Source organism: Aythya marila, assembly GCF_965140915.1.
Source record: "Aythya marila genome assembly, chromosome: 1".
Taxonomy (NCBI): domain Eukaryota; kingdom Metazoa; phylum Chordata; class Aves; order Anseriformes; family Anatidae; genus Aythya; species Aythya marila.
The window spans coordinates 17401861-17419972 of NC_139042.1; the positions used below are offsets into that span (position 1 = coordinate 17401861).

At 38.0% G+C, this 18112-nt stretch overlaps 1 protein-coding gene across 1 annotated transcript in view; it reads left to right on the forward strand.

The window, feature by feature from the left end:
• The window catches only part of DDX10 (DEAD-box helicase 10), a gene marked incomplete at its 5' end in the record, with an annotated part of 189928 nt that overhangs the window by 33226 nt on the left and 138590 nt on the right, over positions 1-18112 (forward strand). Inside the window, 3 exons of the mRNA XM_082773114.1 lie at positions 4058-4145; positions 10968-11056; positions 16980-17436. Coding sequence (XP_082629240.1) covers positions 4058-4145; positions 10968-11056; positions 16980-17436 — 634 coding nt within the window. The remainder of the gene's footprint in view (positions 1-4057; positions 4146-10967; positions 11057-16979; positions 17437-18112) is intronic.

An 18112-nucleotide genomic window follows, 5' to 3' on the forward strand; every position in this document is an offset into this window, starting at 1 on the left:
TTTAAGGTTTTAGATGAAAAGTGTAAACTGAAATTATTTTTGATAGTACCTTGAGATTTCTTCATTGCATCTAATTTTCTTGAGAAACAAGATCAAAGTTGCTTCTGAAAAGGTTATCATAACAAGCTTTATCTCTCTATAGAAAATTTTACCAAACGAAGTGCAAATAGAGAATCAGAATCACTCAATCACTTAGGTTGGAGAAGACCTCTAAGATCATCAACTGTTAACTTAGCACTACCACATTTTCAAGTAAGCCATGTCCCACATCTTCATGTCTTTTGAATACCTCCAGGAATGGTGCCTCAACGACTTCCCTGGGCAGCCTGTTAAAATGCTTCACAGCCCTTTCAGTGAAGAAATTTTCCTAATATCCATCTTAAACGTCCTCTGCCTCAACTTGAGGCCATTTCCTTTTGTCCTATCACTTGTTGACTGGGAGAAGAGACTGCCTCACTACAACCTCCTTTCAGGTAGTTGTAGAGAGTAGTATCGTTTCTCCTGAGCCTCCTTTTCTCCAGACTAAGCAACCCCAGCTCTCTCAGACTCTCCATATAAGACTTGTTCTCTAGACTCTTCACGGGCTTCATTGCTGTTCTTTAGACACGCTCCAGCACCTTGATGCCCTTATACTGAGGGGCCCCAAACTGAACACAGTATTTGAGGTGCAGCCTCACCAGAGCTGAGTACAGGGGAACAATCACTTCCCTGGGCCTGCTGGCCACACTATTCCTGATACAAGCCAGGATGCTGTTGGCCTTCTTGGCCACCTGAGCTCATATTCAGCTGACTATTCAGCTGAGTATTGACCAATACCCCCAGCACAGAGCAAAAATTGCTGCTGCTTGGAAGTCACGTGGAATATTGAAACTATATGATGGAAAAAAAGAGTGATTTTAAGTTTAAAAACTGCAAGTAATGCTTTTCTAACAAAATAGCAATATGGCCTGCACTGGTTGTCTTAGAGTTGGCTTCATGTGTGCATCCACTCCTGAAGATCCCGTGTTGGATGAATTGCCATCTAAACACCCATCTGTTTTTGGTAGTCCATAAAGTTGAAATAAATAAATCATGAGGAGAGAAAAAGAGTGTTGGAAATACTTCTGACACTACTCTGTACAGTCTCGCAAATTTAGACTATTATTAAAGTTTTTCTCATGTCGTAATTTTTAACTAGCAGCCTTCCCCCTAGATGTAGTGCATACTGGTGAAATGAAACTTCCCTGCCTGTTTTCTCAAGAATACTTACACCTCATAAGCAGCTGGGGCTTCAATTGATTCACACCATGGCCTGACTCTGTGTCCCCACGTTGTGTTTGCTGAACGTATGGCTCAGTTTCCAATGTATTGACATCTTGCAATTTATCTGCTTCTCATGTTGTCTACAAGGGACATGTTACCAGTGAGTTTATGTTGTAAAGACTTAGAAACAAGAACACAAGTTGAAAACTCAAAACTTAGATTTACACTACAATATCTTGCTTTGTTTTTAGCTACGAAGTATCACATTTTCTAAACTACTTACAGTTTGTTGACTGCACATAGATTTTATTTTTTTACAACTTGTCTAAGACTATTGTTCATAATGGAGGACCTAATAGCGGGCCTGGGTGAGAGCTGGAACTTGGGATGTGTTTCGACTTTGACAGTGAGTTAGTCATAACCACAACAGCTCTACAGCTGGCTGTGCCTTTATTCAGAGCTTTCACGTATACTGTGTTTCCCTAGCTTATTGAGGATATGAGACTGCCAGATGCTTTGCTGACATCAAGATACAACATCTGCTGTTCCTTTCCTATTGACTAAGCTGTATTGGCAATTAATGACATGTTTGCTTATTTTCTTCAGGTACTTACAAGTTCTTTTTTTCAGTACCAAGTGAAGAAGCAATGATTGTTTAACTTCTTTTCTTGCCACCTTTGAAGATGAGCACTATGTTTCTGCCCTGTTTCACAGATTTTTATCTATCTCAGATGAGCTTGCACAAATAAGTATAACTATGTCCTGAAGCATGCTTTCTCTCTAGATAAGACACAAGATTCTTTTGACCCAGGTGTTTTATCAAAGTACCTGCTAACCCAGGCTTTCCAGTTCAGGTGCGAGGTTGGACTGTGCTGTAACTGGTGTCAGCTGCCACCTGAGTGAAGACAGGGGAGGGGGAAAAGACACAGGATAATTTAAGTGCATGTCGTCTATTAGTAACTTTCCCTTAATAGTAATGCAACACTTCTCTGCGATGTCTTACTAGCAGTGTTATTTTTTTGTAATTTTTACTATCCCTTCCTATCTGTCTACCTATCTGTATACCCATATAAATTTTGTGCTTATATTTCTTTATTCCAGTGTATTTGTGCTGGTTTTTATTCTTGTATTCAGTTCTACTTTAAGGTTTCTTCCGAGTTTCAGGTCACTGTAAACCTCTTGATATTGTCTAGCTAGCTTTTTTTCTCTTCTTTCTGTATTTCCTCTGCAGTGAGGTTGTATATTTTGTGTTTGTACCTTCTAATACAATTTAGTATTCCTGAAGCTGCTGCTTTTATTTTGCTATTCTACCGTGTTTCCTGTGTTAGGACCATAAATATTTTTGCTGTTACCTTCTTAATCTTGTTTGGTAGAACAAAATCTAGGAGAGCTTCCTCTCAATTTACTTTTTCTGTCTTAGGTATCTTATGTGCACTGCATTTCAAAAACTTGTTGGTCAGTTTGTGTCCCACTGAATTTTTCATGCCTCTTGACTTCTGTCTTACATTTTTACACATTAAGAGCAAATTATATGCTGTCTTGAAACTGGAACTCTATTTGATCTTTCACTGAAACTGTCACCAAACAGCTTGTGAGCACCACAGTCTTCCACTGGCTGTACCTGACAGACACATGAAATTGAAATAGTGAGGGAATAAAGCTTTCATGTCTTTAAAGTACTGCTTGGTAACACCCCACAACCCTTTGCTTAATGGCTGCTTTCTTGTTTAGTAAGAATAGTAGATGATCATAATGGTTTATATTACAGAAGATTACTGTGAAATATTTCTTGCCTAGTATTTCAGTTAGTCATGTTTTTTAGACTGACTCGGTGTTATGTAAAGATACATGATTTTGATTCTTTTATTTTTCTTGGTTTTCTTAAACAAAAGCTATGTTCTGCTGTACAGTATAGGATGACCCAGTACACATGACACAGCAGCAAGACCCAGTGTGAGAATTCTGGTAGTTGTGGTAGAGCATCTCTTTTGACCTCTGCTTGAGGGGTTCACTCCTACCAAGTTTAGTTGCTTTTTTGATATCCTAGGTTGGCATTAGTTGGTCAAAACAAGAAATAGGTGAGTAAGGATCTTAGCAAATAAGCCTAGCACAGTGTAAATATCACTGGAATGAGTTAAAAAAAAAAAAAAAGAAAAAAAAAAAAAGGGAGAGGACTTGCATAACTTCTTACCAGATTTAATGGCATTTCTAATATACATAATATAGTAGCATAATATATATTATAGTACATATATAGTACATAATATATGCTTATATACATAATATAGTAGCTGTTCTCCATCCACCTGATAAATATCTTGAGGAGCTCTTAAATCTCAACGTCCTTTATTTTTGCTCATCTGGTTATAACAGAAAAGTTAATTTCAGTATTCTCAATACACTGGATCATATTTAAGCTTTCAAAAACACTGAGAATTTCCTTAGGAAGACTGTTGCCTCACTATAAGGTAGTACTGTGGTTCACTGTAGTTGTATTTTTTTTTCCCATCATTTTTGTAAATTTGAGAATTATTTTAATGCTGATTTTGGCTTTGCTTTGGGACAAGTTTAATCTACTTCAACAAAAAGTGTAGCTGGATAAAAAGGCTGAGCTCCCATTTCTCTTTTCTGTGTTATTCTTTAGAGGTGTTTATATAATATGGTTCCTCTGTAAGCTTGTTCAGAATGGAGATAGTTTTATGCATATTAAAGCAATGCAGAAAATTTGAAGATACTCTGGAGAATTGAATAGGTGCTTATTTGTGCATGTTCTAATAATTAAAGTTAACTTTTTTTTTTTTTTTTTTTTAATTAGAATCAATCCTGATAAGCTTACAGACATCCAAAAGAGGCTGCAAGCTTTCTTAGCCCAAGATCAGGAGTTAAAAGAGAAAGCTCAAAGGGTAAGTGCTCATCTGCTGTACCTACGGTTTTTGAGGTACGCTAATTGAATAGAACTGCTGCTGGAATAATTGACCTGCTGATATGTGCCTTAGCAGCAGTATTAGGAACTGCTAAATTTTTCTGGTATTTTAAAGTGTGGCATCAGTAGAAAGAACAATTATGTTTTAGCATGTGGTGATAAGCGTGTCTGTATGGCCTGGGTGAGTTGATTCTGAACATGGGCTCATGACACTAATGTCTGCAGAGCCATTCTGACTTACTGCTATTGTGCCATAGTTAAGGCATAGGTGGGAACAAATTATTTTAGAGTTTGGGGTATAAAAGTAATTTTTGATTTAGTAGTCGCAGAATGGACAAGGTTGGAAGGGGCCTCTGAAGATCATCTACTCCAAAAGATCTAGATCTAGGCACTGTTGCTCAGCTGTTTGAGTTGTTTTTTGTTTGTTGTTGTTTGTTTATTTTGCTCAAGCCTTTCCTAGCTGTCTGAGTCGTGAACCTGTGGAGATTGCCAGTATAGGCTGGGACCAACAAGCTGTAAAGCAACTTTGCAGAAAATGACCCTGGACAAGCGGTTGAACTTGAGACAACAAAGTGCCCTTGAAGCAAAGAAGGTCAATCAAGTTTTGGGTTGTGTTAGGCAGAATACTGCCAGCAGGTTGAGGGAGGTGCTCCTTACCTTCTTGGCCCTGGCGAAATGTTTGGGTTTGATCATGGGCTTTCAGTTCAAGAGGGACGTGTGTGTACTGGGGCAAGACCAACAAAGTGCCACAAAGATGATTAAAGGCTTGGAGTATGTATTGTACACGGAGAGAATTACAGAGAAGATGGAGCTGAAGTCTTCTGAATGGTGCCTAGTGACAGGGGAGGACACAATGGACACAAACTGGAGAAAATGTGAGAAAAAACTTTTATTATCAGGGTGGTTGAACACTTCAACAGGTTACCCAGAGAGACTGGTGTCTCCAGAGATAATCAAAACTGAATGTGTTCCTGAGTAGCCTGTTGTAGCTGACCCTGCTTTGGGCAGTGTTTTGGACTAGGTGATCGCCAGAGGTTTCTTTCAACTTCAACTAAACTTTGATTCTGTAAAGCCTGAAGCTTTTAATTCAGTACAACTTTATATTTTTTATCGTGTATCCTCGGTGACACGATGGAGAACAGGATGGTGCATGTACCTTTTTGCAGTTCAATAACAGTTTGATTGAAGGGGATAGGTAAATTGGTAGTTGTTCCTGAGAGGACTTGTCCTTGGGAGCTGATACAGAACATTATTATTGATAGTGTTGTTGCTGTTGCAATTATTCTAAAATGTTACTGGGAAGTAATAGATTTCATTCCTTGGCTTAAAAAGTTAGAAATATGAAATCAGGTTGGTCTCATGTGCCTAATTTCTTAATCAATTTCCAATAGTATATCTCCTGAATATATAGGACAGTTTGTCCAATCATGGCTGTAAAATCCCTATCATTGAATTGATTAAGAGATATTTACTTTCATTTGGATTTTAATGTGAAGCAAAATTGCTTAGAATTGCTCTTCCAAGTAAGATAGAGAAGTGTGTGACTGGTGTTTCTTTGCTGTGCTGATTAATATTGGGAGACTTCAAAAACAGTATGTGAATTTTATCAAAAAATTTAGCAGGTTTGGGGAACGTAGAAAAACTTCCTGGAATAGAACGAGCTGGTGATCGAAGGCCAAGTGACCGGAAATCTGAAAATGCCAAATTTTGAGAAGTACAAGGGCTATCCAAGGGAAAGGTCATAGAAATTCTGGATTAGTGTAGGTAACTAATTGTCTCAGCTAGCATGAGGATAGATAACACCTGAAAATATTGTGGTGAACTGGAGTGGTAGAATAAAATGAGAAGCAGGTTGGGAATGTTTAGAGAGGGTTGTAGCCTGTCTGCTGAATTGGGATGTAAAATGAAGCAAGTTGGAGTATTTAAAACTCCTAGAGTGAGGTTGTAGCATGTGGACTGAAGTGTAAGGTTCATCATGACATTACGCAGGCCAGATGCACTGGTGACATGCTGTGATCATCTGCAACTGCCACAGGAAGCTGCAGTTACACAAATTACATCAGAATTGGCAGAGCAGCTGGCAGGGGGCGGATGAGAGTAGGAGGGAGCCAGCGTTATCTTACTTGGAATGACAATACTAACAAACCTTTCAGTTTTTGGTGTTGGCTTTTTAAGATCACTTAAAAGGAAGAGAGAGAGATTTCTGAATTGAGAAAAGAAAACAATGATAAAGTTTCAAAATAACATAAGAAGAAAATCAAACATGGGCTGTCTGTCAAGCTTACAGATAAAATCTTCAACTAATTTTGAAAATTATAAATTTTATTTAATTAGCATTTTAAGCTACTTTTGTTGCAATTTTTCGCTTATGAGTATTGGTGCAATGTCATCTTTCAGGCAAACTATATACAATCAGTTTTTGAAAATGTTAAAATATGGTCAAGTGGTTTGTCATAGATGGTGTTTGGCTCTCCTTAATACAATCTGGGTGTTCAGACATACTCCGCTAATGTCCTTCAGTAAATATCAATGTGAATATAGTACATCCAGTGGTGCATATCAGTTTGAATAAAACAATAACACAGCTGAAATCTTGACCTCAGATTCTTGTTTGGAAAGCTGGTTTTGTCAAAGGCATGGGTGTTGCGCTATCTAACTAGCCTGCCTGTTGCAAGCTGCTAAATTCTCGACATGTGAGAAATAAGTTTCCTACTGGAATACCAGGATGGATCAGACAGCATTGCAACAGCTATGCACAGAGGTTTGGGTAGGATATAGTTCAGCATGTTGAAGGCATGAGATCTGAGTGATTGCATCTTGCATTTTGGACGTCAAAAGTGAAAACCCTGTTTGGGAAGCATTTTTATAAGGGAGGGAATTCATGTGTTGGTTTGTTTGTTCTGCTTATATTTATGTCTGAAGAGAATTACGATTTGGTGGCCACAGCTTCTTTATTTACTTCAAGATGCTTTTATTTTATAAAAGAAAATTCTTGGTTACTAAATGGCTTAAGGAATTTCATGGTTCGTTACATAGGACTTGACTTCTCTGCTGTTGATTGGAAAGAGAGGGTGTATCACATTTGGGCTCCTCTGAAACCTCCACAGTTCTCATGGACTGATGCTGCCTACTGGCATTCTTTGTAATTTTAATAATTAATAAGCCAATTCATCCAGTTCTGGAAAAGAGTTTAAAAAATAAAGTATTTTTCTTGCTAACTTGAACATTTCTGTGTAGGGGGAGACTTGGACACCAAAGTGATGCCTCTCCATTAAATTCTTCATCTCTCCCAGAGGGACTTGCAGGGTGTTCTGGTAACATAATTAGTTATGGCTTGAGATTCCAGTCAAGCCCTGTTAACTTTGAATTCTGTCAAAACAACACATAAATTGATTTTTTTTATTATTGCTTAAAACAATTATTCAAGAAACACATCAATAAATTAAAACTGCAAATGTAGCAAATTAGTATAGATTGTTGCCGTAGCTGTTTCTAGTCTGAATCATTCTGGGGGCCTCTAGATGCTACTGTGGTAGAGCTGTAAGGTCTTTCTGGTGCTCAGCATTAATGGTATGCATAAGGGTATACATTAATTAAAGTGATTTTTTTTGTAACCTTCAGTTATAATAAAAACAAACAAACAAGAAAGTGATATCACAACAGCAGAAATAGAAGTGAGTAATAAAAAAACAAAACAAAACAAAAAACTAAAATGATAAAGGAGAAGGAATAGAGTTCAGACTGATGAAATTTATCTTCCTCAGCTCTCTGGTCTGTATGCAGAGGAGTGACCAAGTCCTAGGAGAATTGAATAAAATCCCAAGGAGTTGACAATATTTTAGAAGGAGCTTGAAGTAAAGACACTGAAATCAAATCAGAATTCAGATTAAGTTGCTGCAGTTTTGAAGAAGCCATTTACTTTTTCTGTACTTCATTTCTCTTCTTTGAAAGTAGAACTTCTCTTCCATACTGTATGTAATTTTCTGTTTTGGATGAGAGCTTTTGGGGTGGGGAATATCTCATGTTGGAAGTGTTCATAGTGTCTGAAATAGCAAGTGAGGTCAGCTGAAGACTTTAATCATCATTATATTAATATTAAATGATCTTTGAAGCCTCTTATCTTAATGAGATGAACTTTTCTTTGAAGGTAGAGCAATTCCAGCCTGAATCATGTCTGTGACAAACTTGAAAAAGGATGGTGCAACTCGCAGTTAGTAATTTAAAGTGAGAAAACAAGTATTTTATTCCACACCTTAGTCTTGGTACCAGCTGAAATGGGTTGTGCTAAAATCTTCCACGTCTAAAGTTAATTGAAAGAGATAATCAGATCAGGAAGTTACCTAAAAACTTAGCATTCGGAAAAACAAACAAGTAAAAACGTCTCTAACAAGGCTTTGGGCAGCTTGAAAAGCATTTCTCTTAGCTCTGCGCACAAGTTCTTATTTCACCTTGCCAAGGGAAAGAAGAATGACTTCGTGGCAGTGCTTAATCTACAGACGCACCCTTTTCACCTTTGGAAATAGTTTCGCTTTAGAATTTCAAGAACCCCCATAAAAGATTGGTGCCTCAACTATTGTTCTTCTCCTGTATTTCAGGGTAACAAGAAATAGACTTTTTTTTTTTTTTTTTTTCTAATTCTCCTTGAATTGCAGAGACAAAAGTTTTCTCTGAGAGGTGTCTGTACGTGGCAGAACAAGGGTGTGATTGTGATAGACCTGAATATAACCAGAGTAGCTTCACTGGCTGCTGTTTCTAGCGCTTATTGGTTTAAGCATGATGGCAGGAGTTTTGGCATGTATCAGAAATTAGATTGCAAATGATAGTCCAAGGATTTTTGCTAATACTTAAGATATTGCATTATATTATGCTGCACTGCTGCTATTATTTTGGGTAGTTCAATTTTGTTGTCTAGATACCCCCAAGTGCTTTGTGAACAGTTCTGATGCTGAACCTTTTAAATGGGGGATCATAAATGTTTGCCGTTACTGGCATGTTTCTTTGGATTGGTATCTCACTAGTCAAGACTCTCCTAGGGCAAATTTACTGTATTATCTAAAGTATTTAGTTTATAAACGCAGATTTTTTTTTTCTACTTTTTTGGATTATTCCTAGAAGTGGGATAAAAGCCATAGTTGTCACAAACACCAGCATCAGAAATGTTCTGCCATCCATTTTTAGAGAGTTGGAAATCGTTTTGCACTCACAAAATTTTCAGCATGTTTTTCTATTGGAATAAAATAACCTGTGCTGCTTTTACAACTCAGTATTTACATAAGAACTGGGAAACCCACTGAGTTTTTGAAGTTTTCCTGCCTCTGTGTGTGAACTTAGGAATTTGGAGCTTTTCTGGTACTGGGTGGTGACAAGCAGCCATGGAAAGGAAAGACAAACCTTTGGAGCTGAGCAGAACATATTTTAATAGGTTTCTATTGAAGGTTAATGTACAGAACTATGAACTAATACATGAGGGTCAAAGTTCTTAAGTTGTGACTGGGTAAATGACAGTCTGTCCTTTCTTTTGGTGCTTTGAATGCTCTGTATGTCTGGATAGCATTACAAGGGTGGGTATTTGTTTGTTATTTTACAACAATGTTGGGACATCAGATTAAGATTACTGAAAAATGCTTGCATTAGTGATATGAACTATTCCAAGTTCTTGCTTAATAGACTTAAAGAATTGCTTTTTAGATAGGGGGTGGAGAGAGAAGATATTATACTGTTGTGTGTCTGACCACAAGAGGCCATCCCCAAATTCTGTTAGTGTGTAAGTAAAGTAACAGATGGCTGATTTCAAGTCTTTAAACTGGTGTCCCAAAACAAAAACAACAGAATACTGCCTTGGAATAAACAATACAATTTACTGAATAACAAATGTTAACGAACATCAAGAACATCACCTACATTTGCAGCAAAAGAAGTGCTGTGCAATTTTACAAAGCAATTTTTTTTTTTTTCTCTTCAGTTTGAATAGGAATAAGCTGTAAATCTATCCAGTACTATCAGTGGTGATAGAATACTAATTTTAAGAAATGAACTGATGATAGGCAGAAATATACTATGTAAAAAAAACAACGATGAGAAGCTGAATAATAAAGGAATAATAGAAATCACTCCTTTTGAGAAGGGTGGAGGAAAAATATAACACAGGATTAAGTTGTTCTGTTACAGATTGGTTCCAGTTTTCCTGGTGAATGTCAGGCATTAATTAAAATTTCAAGCTTGGACTCATATTAGTGAATGTTGGTCAGCTGAGCTGCATTCATTGACTGCATGTGTATGATTAGCTGGTGGCAAAAGCAAGGGGATATGAATTATCCTGGGCTACAGTGAAAGACAGCTACATTGAGCTGAATCACTTTCTGTTTGCCAGTGGCTGCAATTAAGTCCAGACACCTCAGATTGATAGCAACATACTCAGACTCTTGCTTCCATGTGATTCAGGTGTCAGAATAGCGTAACAGCATCTAGAAGATCTGGGAGGGTAAATATCAGTTTTTCCTTCTTGACTAATTTGCCATGTTTACTTTCTAGTGGAAATATGACAACATTCTACTGGCAAATTAAGCCAATTAATGTGCTTTAATGAAATACCCGAATATCTGAAGTTGTATCACTTCTGTAGTACTGTTAAATTTGGGGCTGTCAGTAGTGGGTAAAAGAATTTCACTTTGAAATTAGCTTCAGACAAGCTTATAGTGGAGATCTGTTTGTATTTAGAACAACAATATAATGTTTATTTCATGTGTTGGTAAATGAATGGATAGTTTCTTTCTTTTTTTAAATACTTTTATTTTCCTTTCAGTGTTTTGTATCCTACTTGCGTTCCGTTTACTTGATGAAGAATAAGGAAGTATTTGATGTTTTCAAATTGCCTCTAGCAGAATATGCTCTGTAAGTATGACAAAAAACATAGCACAGAAGGTGAAAAGTATATAACAAGTAGTTTAGCAGCGTACGATAACTTTAAAAAGCTTTTTTTGACTGTTAACATACAAATTTGTAAAGTTTCTTATATTTACATTTTCATGTTTACACTGTGCTTTTGCATATTTTAAAAGACATTTTGAATAGAAATTATGTGTAAAAACAGTATACGTCTACAAATAGAAATAATTCTTACAGCAGAAGATACAATAAAAGACAGAAGTTGTGAAGTAAAAGGATAGAGAACAATATAATTCTTGTTCAGGTTCACCCTCTAACCTTGTAGCTAAATGCTGACTTGTTTAGCGTAGTATTTAAAACGAAATTGGATTATGTGAAAATGTTATTTTGCAGTCTCATTTTGAGTGTGAAAGGGACATTGTTCCCTGGATGTAAATTACTTTTCAAAAGATGCTCTGGGCTTGGTAGAGATGTAACATGTCTGCACTGGTCTGAATAGCATCTATTTTATCATGTCTGGTTTTGTACATATATGTGATCTCTTCAAAATTTTCTAGGGGAAGGAAATTAATTCTGACAGGTTGACTTTAAAGATGACAACCGTCTGAGATTGTTTTAAAATGTGAAGCTTTAGAACAATCTCAGGGGACACAGGGTAGTCAGAAGGGAGCAGGAAGGTGCTCAAAGATGCATGATAAATTAATTTTACATGTCTCTGGAATTTCATACAGAGAAGACTTAAGTCCTCAAAATTGTCAGCACGTGGCTTAATGAACTAAAATGTGACAAATTACTAGACTGTAGAACACCTGGTCTTCCTGTGCCCTGCTTCAATTAACATGGTTATGTTTTTAAAGGTAACAAAACAATTACAAAAGATGCTTTGTGGACTGAGGTTTTTAAGAGAGCTAGCAAAAACTTCAACAGTTTCACTACATCTATTGCTTGCCCCTCAACCTGTGTGTGGTTTGTCAGCATCTTTAAAACCTAATCATAGGTCTTACCCTATGCTGATCAGGACTTAGAGGGCTGACCACAAAAATTTAACCAGTGTGTTAACAAACCTAATGGATGGTGGTAGTGCTGAATTTTAGGAATCCCAGTGCATCTTTGTGGATTTCAGCACGGTGTGCTGTCTAGTACCCGATATTTGTGTAGACAGAATAGTCTCTAATTCCTCTTAGGCATCTGTGACAGGATTTGGTCCTTCATAAAAGACAATTCTAATTTCAACTTTGTGAAGTTCGTAATTTCTGTGTTAAAATGGGAGAAATTGGACAGTTCTTGGATAGAGTAGCATAGATTTAGTCAAGACTATGAAATACATGGAAACATAATCAAAAAGTCAGAAGATAATAAATCTGGGAGATAATTTGGAGGTTCTGCTCTAAATGAACAGTTTCTGCTGGCATTCTTCTTCCCTTGTCTCCAGCCTGTTAGTCTACCAACATACACCCTGCAGTCCCCTGCCTTTCAATTCAGTGCACGTACCGCAGTGATACAGTGGATAAGTCAGCTCAATTTGTCTGAAAGGCCCTCGAAGTTGGGTGTTTAAATTCTGCATTCAGAAGCAGCTCCGGTTTGCGGTCTGTGCACAAACTCGTGGCAAAAGCTGGAATAAGTGTCCTTTCTTCCTTTTTACCTTCTTTATGGATTCTCCTGAAAGTATTTCAGCCTTTCTTTAGAGATTTACAGCTAGCTTGATAGATGTTACTCCACTTAAAATCCTATAGAGAAAACAGGCTGCTCGATGCCCCTGTCAGGTTTGCATTTCAGTCTGCCAGGCTGTTGCCCGTCGTCTCTATTGCTCTCTTGCCTGGCCTGTCTGTGCACTGAGATTCTCCTCAGTGCTGCTGATTGAGTCTCTGCAGAAAGCAGTGGTCTCTTTTGTGTGTGTGTGTATGTGTATACATATACATATTTATTCTAGAGATTTATCATCTTTGAGCTGTGGTACATTAGTATTCTGTTCAGGGTCCTCTCATTACAAATTGTTGCCCAGAATAATTTGCTGGAGGAAGACCTGCACAGGCCTGTTGTGAACATAAACAGCCTTTAGGTTTCCTGAAGGAGAATCTCTTCCACACATGCATAAAAGAGAAATTTGTTTTTTTTTTGTTGCAAAAAAAACAGCATTGAAAATATAAGCAAATGTAAACAATAACAGAGTGAAAAGGAATAATTACTTACTCTGGCCTCCTGGGTACTAGACAAGGTAAAGAGGAGGCAGGGAATCTGAATATTTTACTTCTCAGGCACCTCATTCTGTTAAATGCTAACACACATTTCAGTCTCCAGGGGTGTATTTTAACAGGCAGCCTGCTGGACTTTGGCTAGTCGGTGCTCTGTTGGGGCTGCTAAGGGAGGTAATTTCCCCTGATTTTTTCCACATGTCTTCTAGGAGGAATGCAGCATATTTTTCTCTGTTTATCCCTCTACAGGTACACAGAGAATAAAGAAAGCAGGTGAAAACCAAGTTGTTTGGGAAATGTCTGTTACACACAACTCAGTACCAGCTAATTTTACCAGTGTTGCTTACAGATCAGTGCTACCCAGCAGTGACAGCTGCAGGTGCTGTCAGACCTGAAACGCACGGCACCAGGATGCATGATCCATCTGTCCACATCTGTCTGTCCTGTTGCTGACCACGGAAAGCACCCACTGCACTGCAGATGTAGGCCTGGCCCTTACGGCGTGGTCAGGACAGAAGGTTTGGTTTGTTGTCCTGCTTCTGCCACTGTCAGCACCTGCGGGGCTGCCCAACACATTCCCCAGGCGGTGCCAGCCATGGGCTTGTACATCTCATCCTTTGGCTGCTTCATGGATCACAGAATGGCTTGGGTTGGAAGGGAGCTCAAAGATTATTTGGTTCCACCACTATGGGCAGGGACACCTCCCACCAACCCAGGCTGCCCAAAGCCCCTTCCAGTCTGGCCTTGAGCACCTCCAGGGATGGGGCATCCACAGCTTCCCTGGGCAGCCTGTGCCAGTGCCTCACCACCCTCTGAGGGAAGAATTTCCTCCTAACCTCTAATCTGAACCTCTCCTCTTTTAGTTTAAAACCATTCCCTCTCATCCTGTGATTATCCAATTGAGCAAAGAGTTGTTCCCCATCCTTTTTACAAGTCCCCTTCAAGTGCTGAAAGGTTGCAATGAGGTCCCCCCAGAGCCTTGTCTTCTCCAGGCTGAACAGCCCCAGCTCTCTCAGCCTTTCTGCATAGGAGAGGTGCTTCAGCCCCTTCCTGGCCTTCCATTTCACTGCCATTGTGCTTTCTTTTCTAGATTCTAGCCTCCTTCCAAATCAATGGCCTAGCCCTAACTGCTTTTTCCCAGCTGGTTCCAGTTTTGGTACACCTGTAACCAGACTTAGTATTTTGCGTGCTGTTACCTAGTTAATCTCAGCCTTACACAGTATTACACATACAGACCCCAGTGTCCCCTCCAATGACCTGTGGAGTTTGGGTGTTTTTCACATCACTCCCCCCCAACCACCTGTGAGACCCAGCCATCCCTTTTTGAGCTTTCTACAACAGCTTCTGGGAGCTTCTGAGCTTTCGGGTCCTGCTGTACAGACCCCTGAGCAAGCTGCTGTCTCCTCTCTTAAAGCCCAGATTTCTCTTACTCATCACCCTCATTTCTGCTAGGATCTGTTCTCCCAGTGCAGCCAAGCCTGCTATCGACCTTCACTTACCTCAGAAGTGCTTGCATATGCATGAGTAGCGTTACAGTGGAGTGCCTCTCATGCTTGGTTAGTCCAGCCAAGGTGAAAAAAGGGTCTTTAATGCACTCTGGAAACCACTGCTGCTGGTTCTCTGCTGTGCTTTTGAGCAGGTGTCAGGGTGGCTCAGGTACTGAGCACACAGCATATATTGCAGGGTTAATAATACACATTTCATCTCTTGAAGTTGCTTCTGAAGTATTTAACCTTTTTCAGGCTATTTTATACCATTTCCTGAACCTATTCTACAGTGACAGAAATCACTGTGCCGTTTTTTGTGTGTTCGAATCATTCTGAGTAAGTTCAAAAACACAATGTCTTATATATAGTAAAGGTAGCAACTTGCAGCATTACAATGAAGAACTAACTTGGGTAAAAAATTGTTGTGTAGCAATTCTCCTGCAAAAAAAAAAAAAAAATGAACACAGAGTCTTTAAAACTGGCTCGTATTTAAAAAAAAAAAAAAAAAAAAAAAAAGGCTGGAAATCGTCTAGCTGCAGGTTAGGCAGTCTTGTGACAGTTAAAAGCTTGTACTCGCGTTCCAGTTCCTGTTTAATTTCTTCTATAGAAGAACAGATTTTGCTTAATATTTAAGATACCATCATTTAGAGAGTTGAGGTGCCTGTTTGCACACAATCAAAATAGAGGGATTTTTAAGATACTGCATTAATACGAACATACTCATGGATCTTCATAGAAGCAGAGATTATTAGGCCTTGTAAGAGTCATTACTTTCAGTCTATGCTATTTCTTTGAATTCATTTTCTAAAATGTTTACTTATGTCTAATTTTCCTTATTCAATAGGAAATAAAAGCAGTATTCCTCTTAAAGGCATGAAATATTCTTTCTGAAGACCTTTGGAGTTTTACTTTTTCAGATTATTTCCTGAAAATTATTGTCAACCTGCTTTGAATTGGAGGATGTACCTGAGCATCCTGAGCATTGTGGATATTTTATTCGGCTCCTTTAACACATTCACTGATGAGTTTTAGGGAATGATGATGTCTGGCCGCTTCATTTTCTGTCAGTTGATAGAATTGTCAACTGTACTTTCATTTATAGTAGCAAAATAAGTATTTGGTTTCAGCATTGCTTTCAGAAGTTGATTTAAAACATTTTCTATAGAGCTTGCTCCCTGGTAGTTATTGCATTTCATACCAAAGAATTGTTTTTCAGTTTGTCAGCTGAATTTGTGCTGGCATTTTAAGGCTTTTGTAAGTCTGAGGACTATATTGTGGTGTTAGTATGTTTTTAATGTTCTATGTTAGAATTTATTAAATCACAGCAAATCACTGCTCTCTGTATTTATGAGAAAATCTTCCAAATTTCTTGTTATGGAAGAATGTGCGAATTCTAGCACTAAGGTTGAAGGAAGAACAGCTGTAACTACAGTGCAAGTAGGATTGTGGCCTGAGCGGCATCTAATGAATTAATGAAACTGATACTGCCTTTTCTAATTGATGGAAAGAAATGCTGTTTATATATTCAGGGCTTTTTTTTTTTTTTTAAGTATGACTGAATGCTAGGTTTGAAAAATGATTAAGAAATAAGTTTTAAAGATACTGTCAAATCTAACAACATGAGGAAACTTTCAGTAGTAGTAGAATGTGTTTCTCAAATTATTCTCAGTGTGGAATATATTATAGAAAAGAGACAGTAATGACCCCAAATCCTGAAGTTTCTTTGAGAAGTTATATAATAAGTGTTTGGGAGGTTGTTTGTACACGGCTTGGTCCAAGCTTATCTTCTATTGCTTTCTTAACTGACTTGATAAGCACTGCTTTCTAGCAGTGAAGGACACTGACAGGTATCAGTACTATCTCAGTCCGTGACATGATATCCATGCAACTTCATACCAAATTACATTGGTATTTCTTCCACTGTATTTATTATAGATCATACTTAATTTATCCTTTTCTATAACTTTTCAGGCTCTTTGTTTTATTCCTTTCCTGGGAAGATCTGTAATTGTTCCTGTTTTATCATTTTTTAATCTTCATTCCTCTCCCAGTGTTCACTTATATTGTATGATCTAGAGTGTCCTGTTGTGTGCCACATTCTGTTTTGTGAATATATTGGTGAAAATGTGTAAATGTAAATTACCAAAATTAAAATTGAAGCACTTGAGCCTTCGATGAAGGCTTCTAATTTAGTCAAATTTTGTGTATATGCCTTTCAGATTAATGCGTTTGTTTAATTCCATGCATTAGATCACTCGGTCTTGCAATGGCACCCCGTGTGAGATTTCTTCAAAAAGTTCAGAAACAGTTACCTGCGAATGAATCGGCTGATGAGACAAATCCTGTAAAGGAGACAGAGCAAAACAAAAATACCATCTCCTCAATAAACAAGGAAGGAGTGGAGAAATGCAGAACTAATTTCAGTGGAAAGGTATCTGCTAACAAAGCAAAGGAAGAGGAAAGAAGGAAAGAAACAGAACACCCCCCTTCTGAGGAAGGTGCTGAGGAGAGTGATGAGTCTGAGGATGAATCAGAAGAATCTGAGGAAGAGGAAAAAGAAGCTGCTTTATCAAGCAGGGCTCCAAACACAGACTCCATGCAGTTCTTCGAAGATGACGATGAAGATGATGATACTAAAGACTTTGATTTGCTGACAGTGAAAAGACGGAATGTTTTTGGTATGGAAGCTAAAGATGGTCCTGCACAGGTAAGTACACTTTACAGTAAGGCTTATGAATCTTAATGATTTTATTTTGGACATACTCCAAGTAAAAATGAGGAGAAAATTCTGCTCTTTAGCAGTGTACTCGCTTGAGGTCAGATGTTTTGCTGAAGAGTATCAGAGGTCAGAATTGCTCCCAGGAGATAAGTGGTGGTGTGAGTTATGCTTTTATCATTTTGTGTTATTAACATTAGGTAAGTAATTTTCCTCACATAAAAGATGTCCTTGTAGTAGTTTTAATTTATGAATAACATGACTTGAATACTTTTCTTGTACCTTCCTAAAGTAGCTGCAACTTTTAGTCCTGATTTTGATGGTGTTACACAGTTTATGACACTGGGAACCAAATTGCAGCAGATGATGAGCTGTTTCCTAATACAAATCATAAGAAATGATCTTTACATTAACCTAAAGATCCAAACCATTAATGTAAATATCTTCAAACCAAGATTTTTACTTTCAACAAAACTTACCTTTGCTGTTAGGAATTGATCCAATATCAGGGAGCAAGTGAAGGAGCACTTCGCTTCTAAAGAGCACTTCTAAAACGTAGTTATAGAGATGTATTAAAAGTATTCATTGATGTAGATCTTTCATTTCCTTAGTCAGTAGCTTTGTAATTGAGGGTTCCTCTGCACTCAGTACTCAGTATTCCCAGAAA